This window comes from Vanacampus margaritifer, chromosome 1 (genome assembly GCF_051991255.1).
Source record: "Vanacampus margaritifer isolate UIUO_Vmar chromosome 1, RoL_Vmar_1.0, whole genome shotgun sequence".
NCBI lineage: Eukaryota > Metazoa > Chordata > Actinopteri > Syngnathiformes > Syngnathidae > Vanacampus > Vanacampus margaritifer.
This window is the reverse complement of record NC_135432.1, coordinates 9,527,984-9,550,012: the sequence shown is the minus strand read 5'-3', so window position 1 is coordinate 9,550,012 and position 22,029 is coordinate 9,527,984. Positions and strand designations below refer to the sequence as shown.

Here is a 22,029-nt window from a genome sequence, read left to right as displayed (position 1 = left end):
TGGTACTAGTACAGTGCGATTATTTGTATATTTTGAGAAAATTTCACATCCATAGTGTAAAGTTCTAAAAATCAACTCCATTATTCAAACTATTTATTTTTATTCGAATTAATACTTACTTCAAGTCTTACTGCATTATTAAGAATTGTGTTACATAGTGTATGTAAGGCATGTAAATTTGACTTTTTTTTTTAATTTGTAATTATATTTTTTGTTTTAGTTATGTTCTGAGGGGTGCTCAAGGTGTCCCCGTTTCGTTTCATATGTGAGTTATAACGCAAGTAGTGATAGCCCTTAAGAATAAGGTAAAATGCTGTTAAATGTAAATATACAGTTGGGAACGAATAATTTAATGCTAGAAGCTATTGGGTTTAGGCTGGCACACACCTTCTCATCGTTCATGTTGATGTAGATAAGCACAAGGAGTTTCACCAATTTTTATTTGTATCATTGAAGCGTCAAAACAGCATATAATATCCATCCATTTTCTTAACCGCTTGTTCTCACAAGAGTCGCAAGGAGAGCTGGAGCCTATCCCAGCTGGCTTCAGGCAATAGGCGGGGTACACCCTGAACTGGTTGCCAGCCAATCGCAGACAGCATATAATAGTCACATTTAAATGAAAAGTAAGCAGAGTACACATTCTAATAATCAGAGACTTAGCAACTTGTTCCACAGTTACAGTACGTTAGATGACTAAGCTTTTTATGGCCCAGGGTTGGAGACATCCTGTTTTGTTGTCTTGATTCTGAAAGTCGAACCAACCAACCAAACAAACAAACAAACAAACGAAAAAGAGAATAAATCATAATTGAAAACAGTACAAAAATTGTTTCTTCATCTTGTTTTGATATTGGAACAAAAAATACAGATTCAATTCTCATTTATGAAAGAACAAACACAAGTAAAACACAACTATTTCAGGTAGTTGTTTTAATCACCCTGTATATTAAGAAGACAGCTTCACCCCTGGGTTAAGGGTAATGCACACGCAAGACAAATCCTCTCCGCAGTAGCTGGGCTGTCCAATGAAAATGAACCTGTAAGGCCGACCTCTTTGCGTGCTGCTGCAACAGCATCTTTAATCGCAAAGAACACTGAGCTTCCCAAAAACAGGATGGGTTCGCCGATACCCTGAATAGATAACAGAAAGGCAATGAAAGCACAGACAGTTCACCAATAAACATATACCTGTCCAGCACGACCTCTGACCTTGGAGGAGTAGATAGCATGGGGATTGTAGCAGTCATTTAGGAGATAGATGTTAAAGCTCAGCGGCATGTCGCACACAGCAGGGATCTTGTACTGAGATGGACCGCGAGTGTACAGGAGGCCGCAGGGGGAATACTTTAACTCCTCCATTGTGAATAGCCCCAAACCTTGCATGAATGCGCCTTCTATCTGTAAGAGGCAATTTGCGACAAAATAAATTATTGACACTTTACAAACTATAATAAATTGCATTACTCTTTAGGAAAAACAACAACAGGCCGGTCTGGGTTGCCTCAAATCTTGGGCAGCCTCACCTGGCCAATGTCCACGGACGGGTTCAAGCTTTGGCCAACATCAACCACAATGTTTGTCCTCACAGTCTACCAGGACCAAAAGACAACATGTGAGTGTCTGCTACATAGCAACAGAGTGATACTCGGTGCTTAACAGACCCTGTAGTCTCCTGTTAGGCAGTCCACCTCCACCTCACTACAGCAGACCCCATTTGTGTAGTAAGGGTAGGGCTGACCCTCCATCTTCTCCCAGTCCATGTAGCTGTCTGCACCCCTGTAAACGCGAAAGGCTGTATGTTCGAATGCACAGTCGGACTGTAATTCAAATTACTTGGAATCTTATTTCATCACTAAATTAAAATGTTTTAGGCCATCAAAAATCAATTTTTTTGTATAATTTTTACTAATGAAGAAAAACAGCACTGTAGGACTAACTTTATAAAACAAAAGATAATCTACTGTAAATAAATCAACTCTTCTTCTTTCTTTTTTTTAAAGTGTCATTTCTGGACATTGGGATTAATCAAAATGTCCCAACAACAAGTTCAAGTTTTACATGGAGCTGATTTATTTATTCTGAATTCAAGGAAATTGACCCTATACCTTGCGCTGTAACACAGTTTCCAGTAGATTAAAGCTAAAACGAATTATTCACTTCTTGCATTGCTACTTCGGAATCCTCGCTAGCTTCGACCTGCTAGCAGTGAAGACAGTTAACATTTTCAATTTATATTTTTACTGTTTATGAATTTACTTATAAGTATATAAGTTAAAAAAGATCAACTGTGATAATGTTGGTGTGAAATATATTGGAACTTTTACTCCCTTCCAGTTCTTATGAAGATAAGAAAGAATGTAGAAGTTCTCATGGAGATACAAATGTGTGTCTTAAAGGGAGGCAAGTTCTCATGCCATTACTCATTATGTCGTAAAAACTGAAGGTCCAAGATCATTACCTGTCTACATCATATTTCCGGGCTGGTAGGAGAGCTGGAGTAAACATGTCGGTATATCACATATCTGCTTATTATAATTACTAACCCTTTGTCCAGCCTGTGAGTGGGAGAGGAAGCTTCTTCATGGATAAAAAGAGTGGGTGTTTTCTTATTCGACACACTCGAGGCTTAACATCACCTTTGAATGTAAGCATTTCTCCTGTGTCTTTAAGAGCTCTTAAATAAATCTTTGCAAAGAAAGCTTCTTCAGAGATCTCAATGCAATTATTTTGAACACGCAAAGATTACACTTAATATAGTAATCAAATAAAACCTTCAGCAGCTAGTACCATAAGGGGCTAGCTAACAGTTCTGGAAGTAAATATTGCCACCTAGGGCACTGAATTATTTCTACAACTACGGCAGACCAATTATTTTCACCTCATTTGAGCGATGTTACAGTATATCTGAAGCTTTGTATATATTTACTCACATATGGTCTCCCACTAGCACCATAGAACATACATTTTGGCCTTCTAAAATTGGCTTAGTTTTCTCTAACAGTGTGTAAATGCACTGTATGGTTGTGTATCTTTAAAAATGTGACATCTGATCGTCGCATTTCAAAGATGATAAATGGATGATATGAGGCTTACCTGTGAAATCCAGTAGCAGACAAACTGATCTTCTCCATAACGGCTTCGCTGACCTGCAGAGAAAGTCATGAAGTACTTTAAAGTTGTTGTGTGTGTGACACAGCCTGCATCAATCACATTTTTCATCTGATCCCACCCAACTCTCCCAAGTTCCTTTCGGGTTCTTCTGTCGGATTGGCTGCAGTCGCTGGTAAAGTGTCTGGCAGGCTTTCTAAAGAAATAAATAATGAACATATTAAATACTGTGTAGTATGATGTAGGGCTGTGCATGAATCAGTGGTAAATTGAACAGAGATGTGAATCGCCTGTTAAAAATGAACAGGATGTTCTTTACGTTCACATAAAGATGACTTGACTTTTTTTTTCTGCATTAAAAAAGGTTGATCAAAAATATATTCTTTAAGCGAATGTTGCATCACAGAATACAAAGGATGAGCTATTTAGGGTCAAAATTAGCTCATATATAAGTTGCAGAGGACTGAGGTAGGATGGTTGTCATGTCACATGGCTCTGCAGTGCACTTGGAACCATACCGAGATCACCGAGAGTTGAATTAAAACAACTGTAAAGGTTCAGGGCCGCCGCCACTCCATGCACAGTTGCATACTGCATCGTCCATGGAGGGACCCTACGTCTAAATTATTTAAATCTGAAATCCAACCCATAGTGTGTTAGTTTAGTAAGGAATAAAAGAAGTAGGAAAAGGGACTAGACCTTAACAGCCATGCCATTGGAATCGGTGCCAAAGGAGGCGGCAGTGAGAAACGTGTTGGGAACTGTGCTGGTGTTGGTTTCATTGATGTGTATTTTTGACGTTGGGATGTGAAGTTCCCAGCTCGCCACCTGCCCGCAAACAAGCATAGAGAGATTATTCCGAAATTTCTGCTGTTTAGCCTTCAACTCCCTACCTGTTGCATTTTGGTATGGACTCCTTGACCCATCTCTGTTCCGCCATGAGCAACCAGAACAGATCCATCCTGATAGATATTCACTAGAGCAGCAGCCTAAATACACAGAAGATATTCCACATTGTTTTGGGGGACAACACATCAACAGTAACAACTTACTTGATTCATGACACCCTCCGAAAATGCTATGCCATATTTGATGGGGATGATGGCGAGCCCCCTCTTCTTCCAGCGGTTCTGCTGGTTGAACGTGTCCACGGCAATCCGGCGATCACAGAAGTCTGACTTGGCCTTACATTCGACCCAGCAACGCAGCAAGTTCTCTGGGCTGAATTCCACCTTGTAGGGGGTGAGTGACAGCCCCTTGTACATGTTGATCTCCCGAACCTATCAATAATGCATTATTTAGACCTTTGAGTCATATACACTGCAGTGCCAAATCACTCACATTTAAAGTCAGCCTTTTTCATCAAAACGAACACTGAAAAAATGTGTTTTATTGGACTAAACTAAAAATAAAAAAAATCTGTAATTTGTTACAGCTGATTTTTTTAGGTTTACTTATTATAGTAAGGATTTGGTTGAAAGCATCATTTTCAATTTAATATAAACCAAATACATTTATTTTTCGCATGCCAAATAAAAAAGTTACATCCAACTAACTTTTTATTTTGGAATAAACAAATTAAAGCAAATTTTATTACTTTACCCGGAATCAAATTTTTGATTATGAACAAAATCAGTGAATGAAAAAGCCATTAATCCATTCAGAACCAAAAATGTGTGATTTAAAAAATAAATAAATAATGTAACACTATTTTCCAAAATATCAAAATGAATGCCCAACATAAAACATTTTTTGTTTGTTATTACCTCTAATTTCCACAATGTTTTTTTTTTCAAAATTTCATTTGATAAACCATTCCAACTTCAAACTGTTCAGTTCATAATGACCATGATTTTTTGTCAAAATTTAAAAGTAACTTTTTATTTTGGAATAAACAAATTAAAGCAAATTTTATTACTTTACCCCGAATCAAATTTTTGATTATGAACAAAATCAGTGAATGAAAAAGCCATTAATCCATTCAGAACCAAAAATGTGTGATTTAAAAAATAAATAAATAATGTAACACTATTTTCCAAAATATCAAAATGAATGCCCAACATAAAACATTTTTTGTTTGTTATTACCTCTAATTTCCACAATGTTTTTTTTTTCAAAATTTCATTTGATAAACCATTCCAACTTCAAACTGTTCAGTTCATAATGACCATGATTTTTTGTCAAAATTTAAAAGTAACTTTTTATTTTGGAATAAACAAATGAAAGCAAATTTTATTACTTTACCCCGAATCTAATTTTTGATTATGAACAAAATCAGTGAATGAAAAAGCCATTATCCATTCAGAACCAAAAATGTGTGATTTAAAAAAATAATGTAACACTATTTTCCAAAATGTCAAAATGAATGCCCAACATAAAACATTTTTTGTTTGTTTTTACCTCTAATTTCCACAATGTTTTTTTTTTCAAAATTTCGTTTGATAAACCATTCCAACTTCAAACTGTTCAGTTCATCCTGACCAGGATTTTTTGTCAAAATTTGAAAGTAAGTCAAAAATTAAGGTTTATTTAGTTTTACCCACTAATACACATTTTTGACCAATTCCAACCGTTCCAACTTTAAACTTTTTTCAAACGTTTTGCTCACTCATACCACAATTCTTTTCCAAAATTTCAAAATATAAACTTGAAATTACGTCTTTTTTTTGTTTTACCTCTAATTTGTACAATTTCTGATCAATTCAAACCGTTCCAATAGTTTTGCTCAACATGACTACCACATTATTTTCAAAATAAAATATTTTCTTTGTTATTACCTCCAAAAGTTTTAACTGTTCAACTCATCCCTGCCTCCCTGCCATTTTAACATGTCAAAATAAAAGCCAATAATAAAGTATTTTTTCCTCTAATTTCCAAATGTTTTGACTGATTCAAACCGTCCAAATTAAAACTGTTGAGTTCATCCCTACCACAATTGTTTTCTTCAAAATTTAAAAGTAAAAAATCCCAGACTATTATGACCCTGACGTACATATGGGCTTTGATGATAAAACATGAGGAGACCGCTACTAGCTTCAGAGCCGGTGAATACGTCTGTACATATTATATTCACATTCCAAATTTGTTGCGCACCAATTGTAGTCCAATGTCAGTTGTTGAAAGTTTTGAACTACCACAATATCAGTGTTAGTTTTGTTACTATCCATGGTGTTTTGCATTGTATTGTAGAAGTTTTGCTTGCAGCGCAAGGCAAAAAAAAAAAAATCGAATGACCGACAGCTCGTAACTCAAAAAGTTCTTCATTGGAGAACTCGTAAGTCAAGATACTACTGTAAACATGCAATTTTATAATTTGACCTGATGTGCAGGACACTGTAGCACTAGCCCCACATCGTTGATCAAGTTCTCTACAATGCAGGCACCCTGAGGCACCCCAAAGCCTCTGAAGGAGGTGTTGGATGGCAGGTTGGTTCTGCAGGCGGCAGCTCGGCCACGCAGATTTGGAATGTTGTAGGCGTTATCTAGATGAAGCAGGATCTTCTCCGCTACCTGCAAGATCAGCAACATCTGGGTCTGACTCATTTGAGTATTGCATTCAAAACAACATTGTCACTAAGCGGTACGGATCATTTCATCACTGTTTGGAAATTTGATTTACGTAGCTCGCTCCATCATGATCATTACTGGGACACTATAGAGTGCAACACAGTCTCAATAAATAGGAATGTTCACAACCAACATTGTTAACCTTTTGACGTGTTTGCTTATTACAAGAATTTAAGCTTTGTTTAAAGCCATATTTTGTGTTTTACTCCATTTCATTCCTGTTGTCACACTTATTGGAATATTCTCTGTTAACCAATATTAATCCTTTTTTTGGTAATTTTTTGGTGAAAATCTGTATTGTCAAAATGTGCAAATGTAAACCACAGTAAACTAAGCTGAATTAAACTGCTTGGTTGAAATTGGGTGAGGAGTGAACTAATGCTACGTACAAAGATGGATTCATCAACTGTGTTGCCAGCATTGGTCCAAATTTGGAAGTCTGCCGCCAGGATCCTTCCATCTTTCTGGAAGCCAACCTAAAAGAAAGACCCTTGCTTACAAGCAGCTAAACTTCACAAGGCTTCAGTTTTCAGCAAATGTGTCCAATACCTTGTACTTTCCCAGTGCTGGATGTCTTCCGCCAGTAATCAGCATGTCCTCACCTCGTTCCAGAACGCAGCGGACAGGACGATTACTCCTAAGAGGAAAACATCAAACCTTTTTGGTGATGTTCTTGATTTAAAGAACATCTATTCTTTTGTATGTTTTTGATGTATGAAGGCCTACTTCCATGCAGCTACAGAAGTGATACAAGCCAATATGTTGGTTTTAACGACTTTCCCTCCAAATCCTCCACCCAGTCTCTTGACATGACAGCTAACTCGGTTGGCTGGGATGGCCAACGTCTCGGAGACAGCGATCTAAAGACAGGAAATATGAGTTGAAAGTGAAAGTGAATGCTGGATTTCACTTTCCTTTCCTTTCCTTTCTTTGGTCCTTCCTCGGGTCTCCTGACGGCCTCACGACTCTGGCTGGAAGTGTTCGGTTTAGGTGAACGGTATGGGATTTTTTAATAGGTTTTAGGTGAACTAATGAATACACACACACTCGCACTTGATAATATGTTTATATCATATACATCCTTGCTCCAAAAATACAATATAAAAAACGGAAATTTTTTACATTATCTACAAGTTAAAAATATGATAAAGAAAAAAATTCCAACACTTCGGGGTACGCTCCAACCGCCTGTTTTAGCTAAAGATATTAACAAGCTTTCTCCGACAACAACAAAAAAACTTTCAAAAATATATAAGTTACTTTCATATACTGATAAAATGTCTTTACCCATCTCGAAATGGGAGACAGACTTGTCTATAGCACCGGAATCTGTCTTTTGGATTCAAGTTTGTGAAAACGCATTTAAAATGACAAAACACACAAATTTACAACTTATCCAATATAAAATTATTCACAGAACATACATTACTCAATATATGATTAAGAAAATGGGACTCTCAGACTCCGACATTTGTCTCCAATGTTTACAAAACACTACAGACACTTATGTTCATGCTTTATGGTTATGTACTCCGGTTATGTATTTCTGGACTAAAGTCTGAGAAAAACTTTCCGCTATTTTGGACTGTAGGATACCTTTATCTCTAAACTTGTGTTTGCTAGGTGACCTAACAACAACTGACTTACCACATAAACAATTTCAATCTACACTTGTAGCCCTTACTATCGCTAAAAAAAACAATTCTTGTTAACTGGAAAAATAAACAAACTCTGAATATCGACCAATGGTCTAACCTCCTCATAAATCACATTTTAATGGAAAAAATATCTGCCTCAAATAAAAACCAAATATCAAAATTGGTCTACGTATATAGAATTTTTTAACCTAATTCTGGTTACTTAATTCTGTCTGTTAGCGAGAGCCACTACATCGTGATAACTTACATTGATGTTTCTGCATTTGGCAATTTATTATTATATTATATTATTAGTATGGGATTTTTTTTTAATGGGCTTTAGGTGAACTGATGAATACACACACGCACGCACACGCACGCACGCACATGCACATGCACATGCTCACCCACATACAAAAAAAAAAATATATATATATATATATATATATATATATGTGTGTATATGTATATATATGTATATATATATAAAAAAATAAAAATTAAAAAATAAAAAAAGAGAAAGAAAAAAAAACTTTTTTTTTTAAAAAAGGAGAGCAATGATGATGTCAAATCGAATGAGCAATACTGAGCTCTCCTGAAAAAAGAAAAAGAAAAAAAAAGGTTTTAGGTGAACTAATAAATACACACACACTCACACGCACGCACACACGCACGCACGTACACATACTCACCCATATACAAAAAATAAAAAATAAAAATTAAAAATTAAAAAAAAAGGGAGAGCAATGATGACGACATGTCAAATCGGTAAAATTACCCAATGAACAATACTGAGCTCTCCAGTAAAAAGAATACAAAGAAGAAAAAAAAAGGGAAGGAGGGAGGAAATGCATGGCAGACAGATTTAAAGTATACCTGAAGTGATGTCGGTGCCTGAGAAGATGCATAAATTTTAAACTCTGCATGCTCTCCCACTGGTATAACCAGCATGCTCTGGGTCTCCATGTAGAAATGCTCCTGGCCGCCAATATGGATCATCCCTGAACAAAAATCCAATTAAGGTTGACATTTAGAAGTCATTTACTGGACAGAGGTGGAACGCCGTTTACCTTCATGAACCAGATCAACACTTTTGAAAGCCTCTTCCACGTTTCCTCTCTCGATCTTCCTCCTTGGCTCGAAGTAGGATGACCTCTTGATGGCGTCCTGTTTCACAGTGAGGCGGAGCACTTGGCTCAGTTGCACCATCAATTAGATGCTGTAATGCTTTCGAAAGAGGTTACTGTAAACACACCTCAACAGTAAAAATGGGTTCTGGCAGGTCTTCATAACTGATGTTCACCGCTAACGCACCTCTTTTGGCATGAGCTCTACTGTCCGCCAAGACAGCACACACTATCTGACCGATGCATGACACCTGGACACATACACAGAAGCAGTATGTGAACATGCAGGGAAGTAGCCATCATTTCTCAAGGAAGCCAGTGTTTGTGAGTAAAGGGCAATCTTTTCACATTCAATTAGAGGCCAAAGAAAAAAGCTGATTGCACACAAAAGCAAAATAGAATTTGAAGCAAGAATGTTTATTTGAAGAAGACCAAATCCTGTTATTTCAGCCTTTTAAATGTTAACATGTTTTGATTTACTCAGTCCTCCATGAAAGCAAGCCAATTACTTATGAGTTTTAAGCAAAACGACATTCAAGGATCTCACAGGGCTGTCAACAGTCACGCATTGACCGTGAGAATGAAGCAATTACTCCCTCTCTCTCGCTCTCAGTTTAAAGCTATTGAACGTAGAATATTCCATTTCGAATCGCTACTGCCACCTGCTGCTAAAAAATGAAACTGCATATACCGTTCTTCACATACACGCCACGCACATCTTATAAGGCACATCCGCAGATAGGGCGTGGGAAATTCTAACCCGATTCCGGGCTCCAGGTGGGATTGGAACCGTCACTTGCCTTGGATGCAGGTTGGCGTGGGTTCGTTTCCCCGCCTGGGAGACCATGTTTGTCTGCGTGCATGTTTGTGTGAGTGGAAAAAAAATAAAATAAAATATCTAACCCGATTTTAGTCTGAAAAATATTGGCCAGAGGCTTGCAGGAGTACCCATTGTGAACAGCTAAGGTGTTAATCTACTAATTAGAAGGCATTTCAGGCATAAATGGTCAAATAAAAGGCTTACTGTAAAGTTGTTGTTTTTTTTTGGGGGGGGGGTGGATTCTATATTGCAGCTTTAACTTTAATTTCTCACTCTAAGAAAAAGTATCAATGAAAAACGGGGTCTGTCAATGTTGAAAACGGTGCTGTTGTTTCTGCGCGCTGATTGGACGTCGCAACTGTCAGTTAAGAGTCCAGTTCGTCACGTGCCTGACCCCCACCTCTCTCGTGGACGCCCTCTGCTGTTTTTTTCCTTTCCTTTCCCCCCTGCATGCGACAGGGGACAGCCCTGTTGAGTGTGAGAGGCTAGGGCCCCCCCCCCCCCCCTCCAAGAGATGTGCGTGCTGTGTACCTGAAGTGAGTACCTGATAGTTGCCCACTTTGAGCGATGCACGAGTGTGCTGATTGTTTCTATTTTTAGACGCACCTCCAATTACGTTGTGTTGTTGTGCATGCAAACCTACACACTGTTATATCTTTCCACAATTTCTCTTGCATCCCCATCTCATCTGGTACAGACACCATAACCCGGCTCACCTGACTGGGGACCGACCGATGTGTCACTCCAAGGTTTGGTCGGAAGTTGACAGCCTTGATATCTGCTGACAATCTTTCTGCCCATTTCTGACATGTTTTGAATCAAACGCTAATCCACTCATTCCCAAACTATATGCAGTATTCACAAACCGCCCACTGTTTAGTACGCCTGTGGGCACCTGTTATTTACCTGTGTCTGAGCGAGGAATTCTTCATCATAACCTAAAATGACATGAGTTTTCTTCCCAGGAATATCTTTTGCGGTGATGACATCAAAAACACCTGGAAGTAGCAGCGCGCTACTCACGTCCATATTCCTTTAAAAAAAAAAGAAGACAAAACTGTGTGAAGCAGTAAGAAGATGGGAAAATGTCCAGGATTGTTTTCCTCACGTGATCTTAGCATGCGCCCGTGAACTGGTGACCAGAGCCATGAAAAGCTCGCCATCTGTCTGGGGGAGGTCATCGCAGTAAATTGCTTCGCCCGTAGCCTGGCTTATGGCGGAGCTATGGATGACGGGGCGGCCCACGGGGTCCTGGTCGCTTTGGCCATCAGACACATGCTGAAGAACAGGTATCCATTGTTTTACAGTATATGACCAAGAGAAATGAAAGGTATAAAAATCTGACCTGGAAGTAGAATTGGTATTCCAGAATTGGGTTGCATTGTCTGTCCCCTTTATTACATTACAAATAATCCAAGTGCAAAATACAGACACATGATGCATTTGTTGTGTAAATTATAGTTATGCTAAGAAATGTAATAGCAGCTGTCATAAAAGTGAATGCTAAACATTGTCCAGAATCCGAAATAGCTCTTACGCATAACCTAAAATTTATTTTTTTTTTTCCCACCATCCCTTACAACAGGTCAACTGTTTTTGGTGTAGGATTTTGTTTAAATGTCTTCCTTTTAATTAATAAAGCATAATATTTTATAACACACACTTTATTTTAAAAAAATGCTCTGAATTTTTTTCTCTGAACATACAAACAACCTTGCTACTAAAACCATTTTAGCCAATTAGAAGAAGAGGAAAATAAATGAGCAACATGACTCAGAAAAAAATGACATCATCAAGCTAATTGTTTTAATTGCGGGTAGGCCTTAGACCTAAATTAAGTGATTTATTCTATGAGTGTCACTCAATCCAACAATGCAACCCGTTCCTCATCAGAAAAAGACAGTAAAATTTTTGTTATATAGCTAACTTTGCATTGACTAGTTAGTATAGCAGCTAAGCTAACACAGGTAGCATATACTCTTGAGCAAAAACGGGTTGATTTGCAACCTTGTTACTGTAAATACAGAAAAACTAAAACTAAATTCATATTTACACAACATTTGACACTATTTAATTGCAATAGCTTTATTCAGCAATAGTTTTAAAGATATGATGGTTTGCATCAAACAAAGAAAAAAAAAGTTATCTTCTTCCCACTCCCTCTTAGGCATCTTGTTTCAACATTTAATATGTACTTTTCTTTATGTCTTTGTTATGTCAATTGGGATATGTTGTCTGAAATAAACACAAGAATAGAAAAATATAGAATGTAAAATATCCTGAAAAGCGTACTGAAATTGAAATGAATGAATGAAATTACATGATGGTTCACCTGTTTTTCTTAAAAGCAACACCAAAAAATTATATTAAAAATGTTTTCATTTTCTCAACCTAATTTTTTTCCTGCATCCGAGTACAACCTTTAACACCATATTCTACCATATTCTCTTCAATAGACTCACGTCCAATGGTATCTCAAATCACTCGTTTAAATCCTAATTTGTCTCAGTTCATTCAATTGAAATCATTCACCATTCATCAGTATGCCTCACCCTCTTCTTCACTTATGTTATTCACATTATAACGATCTTATTGCTACACGGTTGAAAGCCAGCTCAACTCCTCCAACACCTCGACAAGGCTTTCGGGTCATGTCGCCAAGCCATACCTGGAACTCCTGCTTGCTCAGCTGGATTTCTCTGGGCAGTGGCTCCATCTTCTCCACAACAACGTCTTTAATCACATTCTGCGAAAAGACAATCATTTAAAAACTTCCACAATGTAAACCCGATAGATCTCGAGGCAAGCGATTACCATCTTCCTGAGGTTCTGCAGGACTTCTAGGTTGAATTTGAAGAGGAAGCTAACAGTCAGAGAGCGACGAAATTCCGCTTTTCCTCCCGGAATGGATGGAGAGAAGTCAAATTCCTTCATCAGCATGTCATAAGCCCGGTCGAGGGTTTCATCATTCCAAGGTCTGAAGAAGATTCATCCATAAATTGGCACCATTAAATAAATACACTCTTAAACGTGGAACTTCCTCAAGAACACTTGCTGACTGGCCAAAATAGTTTAATATTAATTTAAATAAATTATAGAAAAAGATCAGAAAACAATAATAAAGAATAATATCTATTTTATTATATATGTGTATGGTATTATTGCTGCTTTATTTTGTGGTCCCAAATCAAACATGGCTGACCGTGCAATTATAGTGGCGCCGGTTTTGGTGGCTTTGGCTATTGTTGGTCCTACACCACCAAAGTATATACTGACATCCTCCACTACTCTGAATCCTTCAGAGAACAACACTCGCATTCCCGTTGTTACTGTGGCAAAGGCACTCTCCTTTCTTGGAGCCTGGCGAAATGCTCGAACAAGCTCTCCCTGCAGTACAAACATGGCATGGGACCATATATTTTATGCTGAATTCAATGTGTCTACTTTCTAGGTATTCTCAAAGGAAACACTTGCACCTTTCTGGAAAAAGGGATCAACACAGAGACAACGATTTCCTCTGGCTTCAGCACCGTTTTCCCAAATGTCACAAAGAATTCCTGATTGAGAGGAATCTCTCGCCGTCCTCCTGGTGAGGGACAATAGAAATACATGTCAGCCAGAACAGATCAGCTAAAGCGTCCAAAGGTCCAGTTGCCAGAATCTCACCACAGCAGATTGTGCTCACGCTGCAATTCCCAGCAGCCAGAATTGGGTTCAGGTCTGAGTTTGGATATGCACTCATGATGTTTCCTCCAAGAGTCTAAAAAAGTTTGTCACATGGTTCTTCCTGTTGTTCAGTGACCCCCCAAGCATATTCACGTGGGTGAAAGGTGTATACTTACGGCAACATTACGGATCTGCTGGCTCCCCAGATTCCCCAGCTGTTGGATCAGCGCTCTGAACAGCTCCGTCTTGTCCTCTGGAAGCTGACGGCACATCTTCTTCAAAATAGCCCAGACTTCTGTGAGGGTGAGGCCCGTTCCCACCCAAACACCTGCAAGGAACCAAGGACTAGTGACGTGAACTATCATTGGCTGGAAAAGCAAAGTCTAATGGATATCACCCACCATGTTTCGTCTCCGTCACCTCAAATAGCTCCAAGACTCGGATAGGAGAAATCATCAATGGATGCACAACGCCCTTAAATTTAACATCTGGACCTTCAAAACAGAATACAGAAGTCAGCACACGCACACTAGATTCTTCTTAGCTTGTTGAATCCTCAGATGATGGTATATTCGTTTTGACCTAAATTAGTGTTCCCCATGATCAGCGGAGCTTCTGGGTTGCTGGTCTTCAGATGGACCAGCTCCTCCAGCAGGACAGGGGACACGCATGTGATCCTCTCCCCACGAAAAGTGAGGGTCCGTGGGCTGGAGGCCTCCGCCATCAGCTGGGGACAAGAATATAGCAGGCCAGTTGAGAGGCCCATCACTCTCTACATATATCCAGTTGACTTTTTGTGGTAAGCAGGGTACACCCCGGACTAGCCAATTGCATGATACGTAAAGAAATCCCTATAGACAATGTAGAGTTTTCAATGAGCTTCAGAGGTATGATTTTAGAATGTGTGAGGAAGCCAGAGAACCTGGAGCATGCAAACTCCATTCGAGCGGAGATTCTAATGTAGCCACTCGTCCACAATGGAACTCTTTGTGTGTGAAGATACTTACTATCAGTTCTGGGGGAAAGATCAGGTCTTGTGTTTGGTCCAAGGGTAGGAACTCAGACTTATCAAACAACAAAGGAGTTTCCTGTAAAACATGCCAAGGATGAATAAAGAATTCATCACGCTAGCTTCAAGGGATGTCATGACATTTTTCAAGTGAAATCGTTTCAAACGGTTTTTCATGCGAAATGTCATGAAAAGAAATGTCAGCGAAAGGTCACCACATCAACTGACATCATTTTTTTCTTTCTCACTGCCACAGTTTGTGCCTCCGCTGAGTTGACAGCAGTTGGCCTCCTGCTTGGATGAAACACTTTCTCAGTTTCAATGTTTACCTACAATTTTTTTCTTCTTCTATGAATTCACTTCGCAGACATACCTGACAGAAGGTCCTGCAGCCATCAATGATTGCACGATAGCCAGTGCAGCGGCACAGATTACCTGAACCATGAGGGCAAAAGTCAAATGAAACATGTTAAGCACAACATACGTCAATAATGTCAGTCAAGAAGTATACCGGCTAGTGCCTGAGCGATGTCCTCCATGCTGGGCTGAGGGTTATTCCGAAGGAGGGTGTACATGGACATCACCATACCCGGCGTGCAGAAGCCGCACTGTGAGCCGTGTGCCTTCGCTATTCGCTCCTGGAAACACATCGTGCAATGCCGATAGCCTGTGTTCAGATTCAGAATCACTCCCAACCCACAAGATACAGTCGCTACTCTCTATATTGAGTTGGCCATTCTGTTCGAATGTGTTGTTACAGGTTGTATGGGACAGTGAATCTGTGCATTTGCAAATTCGCCTATTTGCAGTTGCGTTGTTGAGGAACTTCATTTACTCAAAGTAAGAGTTCACTTTTTTTTCTCAAAAATGTCTTTTTTTTTCTTCTACTAATGTTAGTATTTTGTGAAGAACACATATTGGAAGTTTATTAGCATTTTTTGAAGCATTCTTTTTTGGGGGCGGTTCCAAAAAATAGGAAGTCAAATTTTCCCAAATGCATTTCAAAGGGTCAATTATACGCAAATGCTTGGACATATTTTGTGGCCCTCCAGTAGTGCTGATGAACTACCGGTAGTTGTTTCGAAAGCAGCCTAGGATCTTTCTGTATAATTTTAAGGTAAGCTTGGAGTCTCCTGGTGCATTATCCCAATTTTCTTTTTTTTCTTCTTTTTTTTCTTCTTTTTTTTTAACAGTTTAGCAAGTTCAAGGTTGATCTGTAGCCTATAAGCCCAATGATCACACTCGAAGTGAGCCAACTCAAAACATCACTACACAACAAAGAGACGCTACCATGATTGTACATTAAGTTATCGGCATCGAGGCCTGACCTGGACCGGGTGGATCCTGGTTTTAGTGCTACCGATGCCTTCCACTGTGGTGATGGCGGCTCCATGAAGCTGGCAGAGTGGAAGCAGGCAGGCGTTGGCAGAGTAATGACTTGATGTGATTGTAAAGGTGTTTAAACTCTTACAGAAAAGTGTTAAATAGGGCCTACTGTATTGTGTTACTGTGTTCATCTTAATAGTGTCTCATAACATGTATGTATACTGCTTGACTCATTCACTGCCATTGACGGCTATAAACGTCAAAAATTCATTTGAACTATTTCTATTAGTTTAACTTTTTTTTCCCACTTTTGTTAACAAGGGTATGTACATTTAGAACAGATAATTTGTTTTTGATTAATTATGAGTTAACTAGTGAAGTCATGCGATTAATTACAATTTAAAAAATTAATTGCCTGACGAGATGATTATTAAAAAAATTAGGGGCATCATTTACTAGTAATTAATCGCATGGCTTCAAAAGTTAACTCACGATTAATCACAAATTTTATATCTGTTCTGAATGTACAATTTAAAAAAAAAATTCATACTCTTGTTAACAAAAGTATATTAAAAAAATAACTAATAGAAATCGTTCAAATGATTTTTTGACGTCTATAACCTTCAATGGCAGTGAATGAGTTAATAAGGTAACTGTGGCAACACCCATGGGGCCATGTGAGTGTCACAACCCCACTTCTTTCTTAATATCCTCAAATTTTCATGCTGCCTACTAGTAAAACTGCGAACCACACACAGTCCTCTGACCTTAGGTTGGACACCACTGTCCTAAAGTTTCCATTTGTGTGAGTGATTTCAATTAGAGAAGAAATCATTAGTCCTGTCACTGCTGAATAAAATTCACACCAACTGTATGTTATCCTACCCCAACAAATGTATCATTATTCTTTTCATTGTTCTACTCCTTCCAATTCTCTGATTCACACCATTCCATGAAAAGATTCACAAAATTCAAGACATTTGGCCAGGTAGTAGTTCACACATTCCAGAATTGCACATTTTCCACCTATTCAATTTCATGAATGTGATGTCAAATGTTTTCTCCCAGTGCCCACTTTTATAGTAAAATTCACAGTTTGTTTGACACTAAAATCCCCTAAATTCAAATAGATTTTACATACTAATCACCTCCTTCCACTTTTCTTTGCCAATTCAAACCATTCCAACTTCATGTCTCAAATGCTACATTTCAAAAATCGAATTCAAGCAATTTAACAGCATTTCAGTTCAGACATTGCATTCAATAGTTTTATCTGTCATTGTACCCTATTATTGTACATGACCTTTTTTTTCTTCAAGCCTATTTTTCTGGTTATGTTGCAATACTAATTCAAACTGAGGTGTCACGTCCAAAGTCTGCACTTGGCAAGTGTATTTCACCTTTGTCCTCTCTTGGAATGTTTTACCTTGATCTGCATCTCGACGCTGCAATTACCACATATTAACTATCAGTATTCAGTGTGTGTGCAGCAAATTGTACCACCCATGAGAACTTAAATTATGAACCAAATGTTATTTGGCTATAGAGCAAAAGTAGCGGAAGAGAGTTTTATTTTGAAGGATACCAAAAGGTTTTGTTGGCAGGTCGATAGCGTGAAACCATCACTGTGCAGGCCCCGCAGCCTCCCCCACCGCAACCGTATTTGGTCCCGGTCAGCCTCACTTCCCGTCATGGTCAAGTAGTTATAATCATTAACATGTGGAAGACATTCGCATGATTTGTAACATGAACAATTTTATCGCATACAGTAATCTAGTTGTAATCTGTGCATGCAGTATAGAAGGATACACTTCAGCCTGAGGAAGGACAATAGCGTGGTCTCAGGATCAACATGTTTCTCTGTCACCTGTTGATTGCACAAGTCAAGTCACTTTCACGCTTCAACAATTGCAAGAATACAACTTCCTGGAAGGGGAGAAAAGGCATGACAAATGCAAGCTGACATTTTTTATTTTGTCAATTATTTTGTACTTGCTGTACATGCATGTATGCATGCACACAGCTCTGGGAAAAACAAGAAACCCCCAAGAAGAAAAGCAAATACATGCTCAGAATGACAATATTGTTGGAATTTAGATGTTTCTGGGGTTGGTGAAAGACTCTGGTTGGTAACCCGGCGGGTGACTAGGTGATGTCTGGTCGGTGCTGGATTTCACTTTCCTTTCTTTTCTTTGATCCTTCCTCGGGTCTCCTGACAACCTGACGACTCTAGCTGGATTCTGAAGTATTCGGTTTAGGTGAACGGTATGGGACATGTCGAATTGGTAAGATTACCGAATGAACAATGAGCAAAAAACAGAATGAATCGACCACAAAAAAAAACAGTAAAAAGCCCCAAAATTCAGGGAACCTCGTCCACGGCAACCCCAAAAGTCAGGGAACCTCATCCGCGGCAGCACCAGGTTTCATCGACTGAGCCCCGATAAATTTGGACCCCTTCCTGGTCCGGCGGCGCACAACCCGCCGTCGCCTTCAGCTCCGCTCTTGTCTGGCCGCTGGGCACCTCTCGTCTGGCGTCCAGGACCCCCTCCTGACCGGCCCCGCCGGGCACCTCTCGTCTGGCGTCCAGGACGCCCTCCTTACCAGATGTTTCAGTGAAGTGTGAAGATGCAGTACAACAGTCTAAGGCTGTGTCCACCCTAATCCCCTAATTCTTCATTCACTATATCGTCCCGCACTATATGTTAGCCTACATAATTGTTCCCTCATTGTGATTTGGCAATTCGGACAGCCAGCTCACTACTTGCCCCTCGTCACATACAGTATCGTGACCGTACCTGTAATGACGCGCATTAAGATCTCCGACTATTTATTGTGAATAAAAAAATGTTTTAAATTGTATTTGTTGGTAAATGATTAATGGGCTGTTTTTTATATAACACTTTTAACTACAGTACACTATATGGTGCCCAACACGCTGGTCAACATATAAACACATCCATCCATCCATTTTCTTGACCACTTTTCCTCACTAGGGTCACGGGGGTGCTGGAGCCTATCCCAGCTGGCTTCGGGCAGTAGGCGGGGTACACCCTGAACTGGTTGCCAGCCAATCGCAGGGCACACAGAGATGAACAACCATACTCACAATCACACCTATGGACAATTTGGAGTGTTCAATTAACCTGCCATGCATGTCTTTGGAATGTGGGAGGAAACCGGAGTACCCGGTGAAAACCCACGCAAGCACGGGGAGAACATGCAAACTCCACCCAGGAAGGCCAAAGCCCGGACTCGATCTCACGTCCTCTGCACTGGGAGGTGGACGTGCTAACCAGTCAGCCACCGTGCTGCCCCATATAAACACATATATAAACTTATTTAACTTATTGTAAATATATTTCTGAGAAAAGTCAGTAGGCTGATCTGATGTTGGCAAAGTGATAAATTGTTGTTACTTAAAGTTACGCTTAAATGTGACCACTGTGAATATATTTCTAACGAACAAGGTTATTAAAATTGTCTGGATATTTATAATATTGCATATTTCTATCTATTTTTGTTTCTCATATTTTTGTCCTTTTTTGGGGGGTGTAACATATTTGTATTTTTGACTGATTGGTATTTTTGGTGTAATAATTTGATATACGGTAATAGTTTGAAATATTTGCTTTTTGTACACATTTGACTCCCACGTGTACTGTACATGTATATACATACATACATATATATATACATATATACATATATACATACATATACATATATATACATACAGGAAGCTGGATAAAGAGAGCCTCCCTTTACAATGTGGTTGTCTGTTTAATCATTGGCGTGACAGCAAACAAGAAACATCAAAGGGAATGACCTCTCTTCCACTAAATGGTAGGCAAGCCGCCTCTCTGTCCATTTTTAGAACTCGCTACAATACATTTTTATTCCTTGAGACTTGGCATTGTTTTACTGTTTTTATGTTGTTACTTAAGCTACTTAAGTTACTTAAACTTACTTCATGGTTGTTTTTAAAGTCCTCCAAATAAAGTTTAGTTGAAATGACACGAACGAATTTCAACCTACTGTACAGCTATCCAGATGTGCATGTTTTATTTACCTATTGCATTTACAATTGTAACCTTTAAAGTTACAACTGCCCAAAATGCATTGCCAAAGCTAATATGATACTAAGTTTTGTGCACCTTATGCACGTATTAGTGTCAAAAGGAGGGATCTTGTTAGGTTGTACAAGTGTACTTAATGAAGTGAGCAGCGAATGCATTTATAAATCCAACACAATACACCGGGACTAAAAAAAGAAAAAGAAAAGATAAACAATGGACAAACCTACCTTTTTTCCATTGACAAAGAAGCACAAAGTGTCTCCTTCTGTGCCTGTTGACATCTTCACGGTAGAAATGGTTGAGTTGATTTTCAATGTGATACCACAGAGTTAAATACTGTGCGTATGTTTGTGACTCCAGTGCGCAGACTTCAGTAGCAGGGGCGTTGCCATCATATCACAAGTTGGTGTGATAAATTGTTCAGCTGTTACCCAACTTCTTTTTTAAAAAAATTTTTTATCAATGATTATTCTCTCGCATTTGACTGCTCTTCTCCATAGTGGCCAAAGAACTAAATAAGTAAACTATCAAACTCTGGTTAGTCTGGTACGACTAACAACTGCGCTTCACCTTATCCTTCTGCTGGAGCTACTTTATACAATTGAATCGGAAGGTCAATGGTTTCACATTAAAATAAGATACTAACATATAAAAAAAAACAACGTTTTTTTTCATCCACGATGACCGAGTACACGTGTACATGTCGAGTGTGGTGCCCAGTTTTATGGATAGCAACTTGCAAATGCATTTAACTTTTGCAAGCATGATATCTTTCCTTAAAAAAGAATTCATCTTCTTGAGTGTGATTCAGCAGAATTTAAAAGACATGCAGCTCAGCTTTGTGCATTTTGTTCGCCATTCGGAGGTAATTTTCTACGTAAACTTTATAAGTTTTTCAACTGAATATCTTTGTATGAAGGTAGGCTGTTGTAAGTGTACACTTTTTTTTTATCTCCTGCAAACAAAGGTCTGAGAGAACTATATTCAGATCACCCTGCACGATTGTTGATTTATATGTTTTGTTATTATTTATCATTTTTCTTGTGTAATTCATTTGTGGAGAGAGGGATTTATCTATTTATTCATTTATTATTATCTGTATGTTTTTTTTTAATATAGGGAGACCGGGGCTACTGTAGTTGGATCACGGGTAAGTTGTAGTAACATTGCAATTTTCTTCTCCACCACAACGAAAAAGTGGAATAATAGTTTTCTTTGTATAAATGGTCAGGGGTTGTGTAGTGAATATCACGTTGTGAGCTGAGATGACATACTGTAACCCAAAGTAAAAATTTTCAACTTCATATATTTTGAAACAGGCGTCATACATAGGCAAATTCTAGCAGCAGATCATGTGGACTCGTTAGAGGAGAGATTTGGGCATCTTGTCATGCCTCAGTCACTGCTCTGTTTTAAGCTAAGTTTAAACTATTACTATAACTAAGTATTAGTCAACATGGTAGTATTTTAGGGCAACTTGTCTCAGTCATTTGGGGGTTTGTATGGGCCAATGAAAAACACACTTCTGGCAACTCCATTTAAATATGCCATAATTGCCCTTCAGAGTCTGAAGAGTGAAGAAATTGGTTTTGTTTAAAGATCAATGACAAACAATTTTTCTGGCTGTAAAAACAAACAAACAAAAACAAAAAGGATAATTTTGTTCTTGTTTCATTAGTTGCAAAAT

The 22,029-nt window shown here is 38.6% G+C and overlaps 1 protein-coding gene across 3 annotated transcripts; it reads right to left on the bottom strand.

Moving 5' to 3' along the window:
* Positions 1–423: 423 nt before the first annotated feature.
* On the bottom strand, positions 424–20,705 carry aox6 (aldehyde oxidase 6). Of its 3 annotated transcripts, XM_077570278.1 has the most exons (34): positions 20,570–20,705; positions 18,073–18,130; positions 17,849–17,945; positions 16,266–16,374; positions 15,449–15,575; positions 15,311–15,372; positions 15,166–15,228; positions 14,936–15,016; positions 14,511–14,655; positions 14,330–14,422; positions 14,105–14,256; positions 13,929–14,022; positions 13,739–13,848; positions 13,465–13,649; positions 13,077–13,239; positions 12,931–13,008; positions 11,371–11,540; positions 11,169–11,295; positions 9,571–9,693; positions 9,386–9,482; positions 9,192–9,316; positions 7,405–7,538; positions 7,228–7,315; positions 7,068–7,154; positions 6,430–6,621; positions 4,164–4,391; positions 4,005–4,100; positions 3,811–3,939; positions 3,233–3,307; positions 3,097–3,149; positions 1,665–1,779; positions 1,527–1,592; positions 1,213–1,401; positions 424–1,134 (listed from the first exon to the last, which is right to left on the bottom strand). In XM_077570278.1, the coding sequence occupies exons 1-34, from the start codon at positions 20,621–20,623 to the stop codon at positions 964–966; spliced, it is 3,936 nt and encodes a 1,311-aa protein (XP_077426404.1). In that variant the 5' UTR covers positions 20,624–20,705; the 3' UTR covers positions 424–963. The 3 variants fall into 3 exon arrangements, 2 of the variants coding, with proteins under 2 accessions (XP_077426404.1, XP_077426414.1); XM_077570288.1 differs by lacking the exons at positions 424–1,134; positions 1,527–1,592; positions 1,665–1,779 and having other exon boundaries at positions 1,327–1,401; XR_013294732.1 differs by lacking the exons at positions 424–1,134; positions 1,213–1,401; positions 1,527–1,592; positions 1,665–1,779; positions 3,097–3,149 and having other exon boundaries at positions 4,160–4,391.
* Between the last annotated feature and the right edge of the window lie 1,324 nt (positions 20,706–22,029).

Bases quoted from the DNA above. Each gene is read 5' to 3' on its own strand.
- aox6 (XM_077570278.1), bottom strand. From the start codon at position 20,623: ATGTCAACAGGCACAGAAGGAGACACTTTGTGCTTCTTTGTCAATGGA. The intron at 7,539-9,191 runs GTATACTTTAAA...TCCTGTCTTTAG, and splicing joins AGGCACCGACATCACTTCAG to ATCGCTGTCTCCGAGACGTT. The intron at 3,308-3,810 runs GTCTAGTCCCTT...TTATTTCTTTAG, and splicing joins CCAATGGCATGGCTGTTAAG to AAAGCCTGCCAGACACTTTA.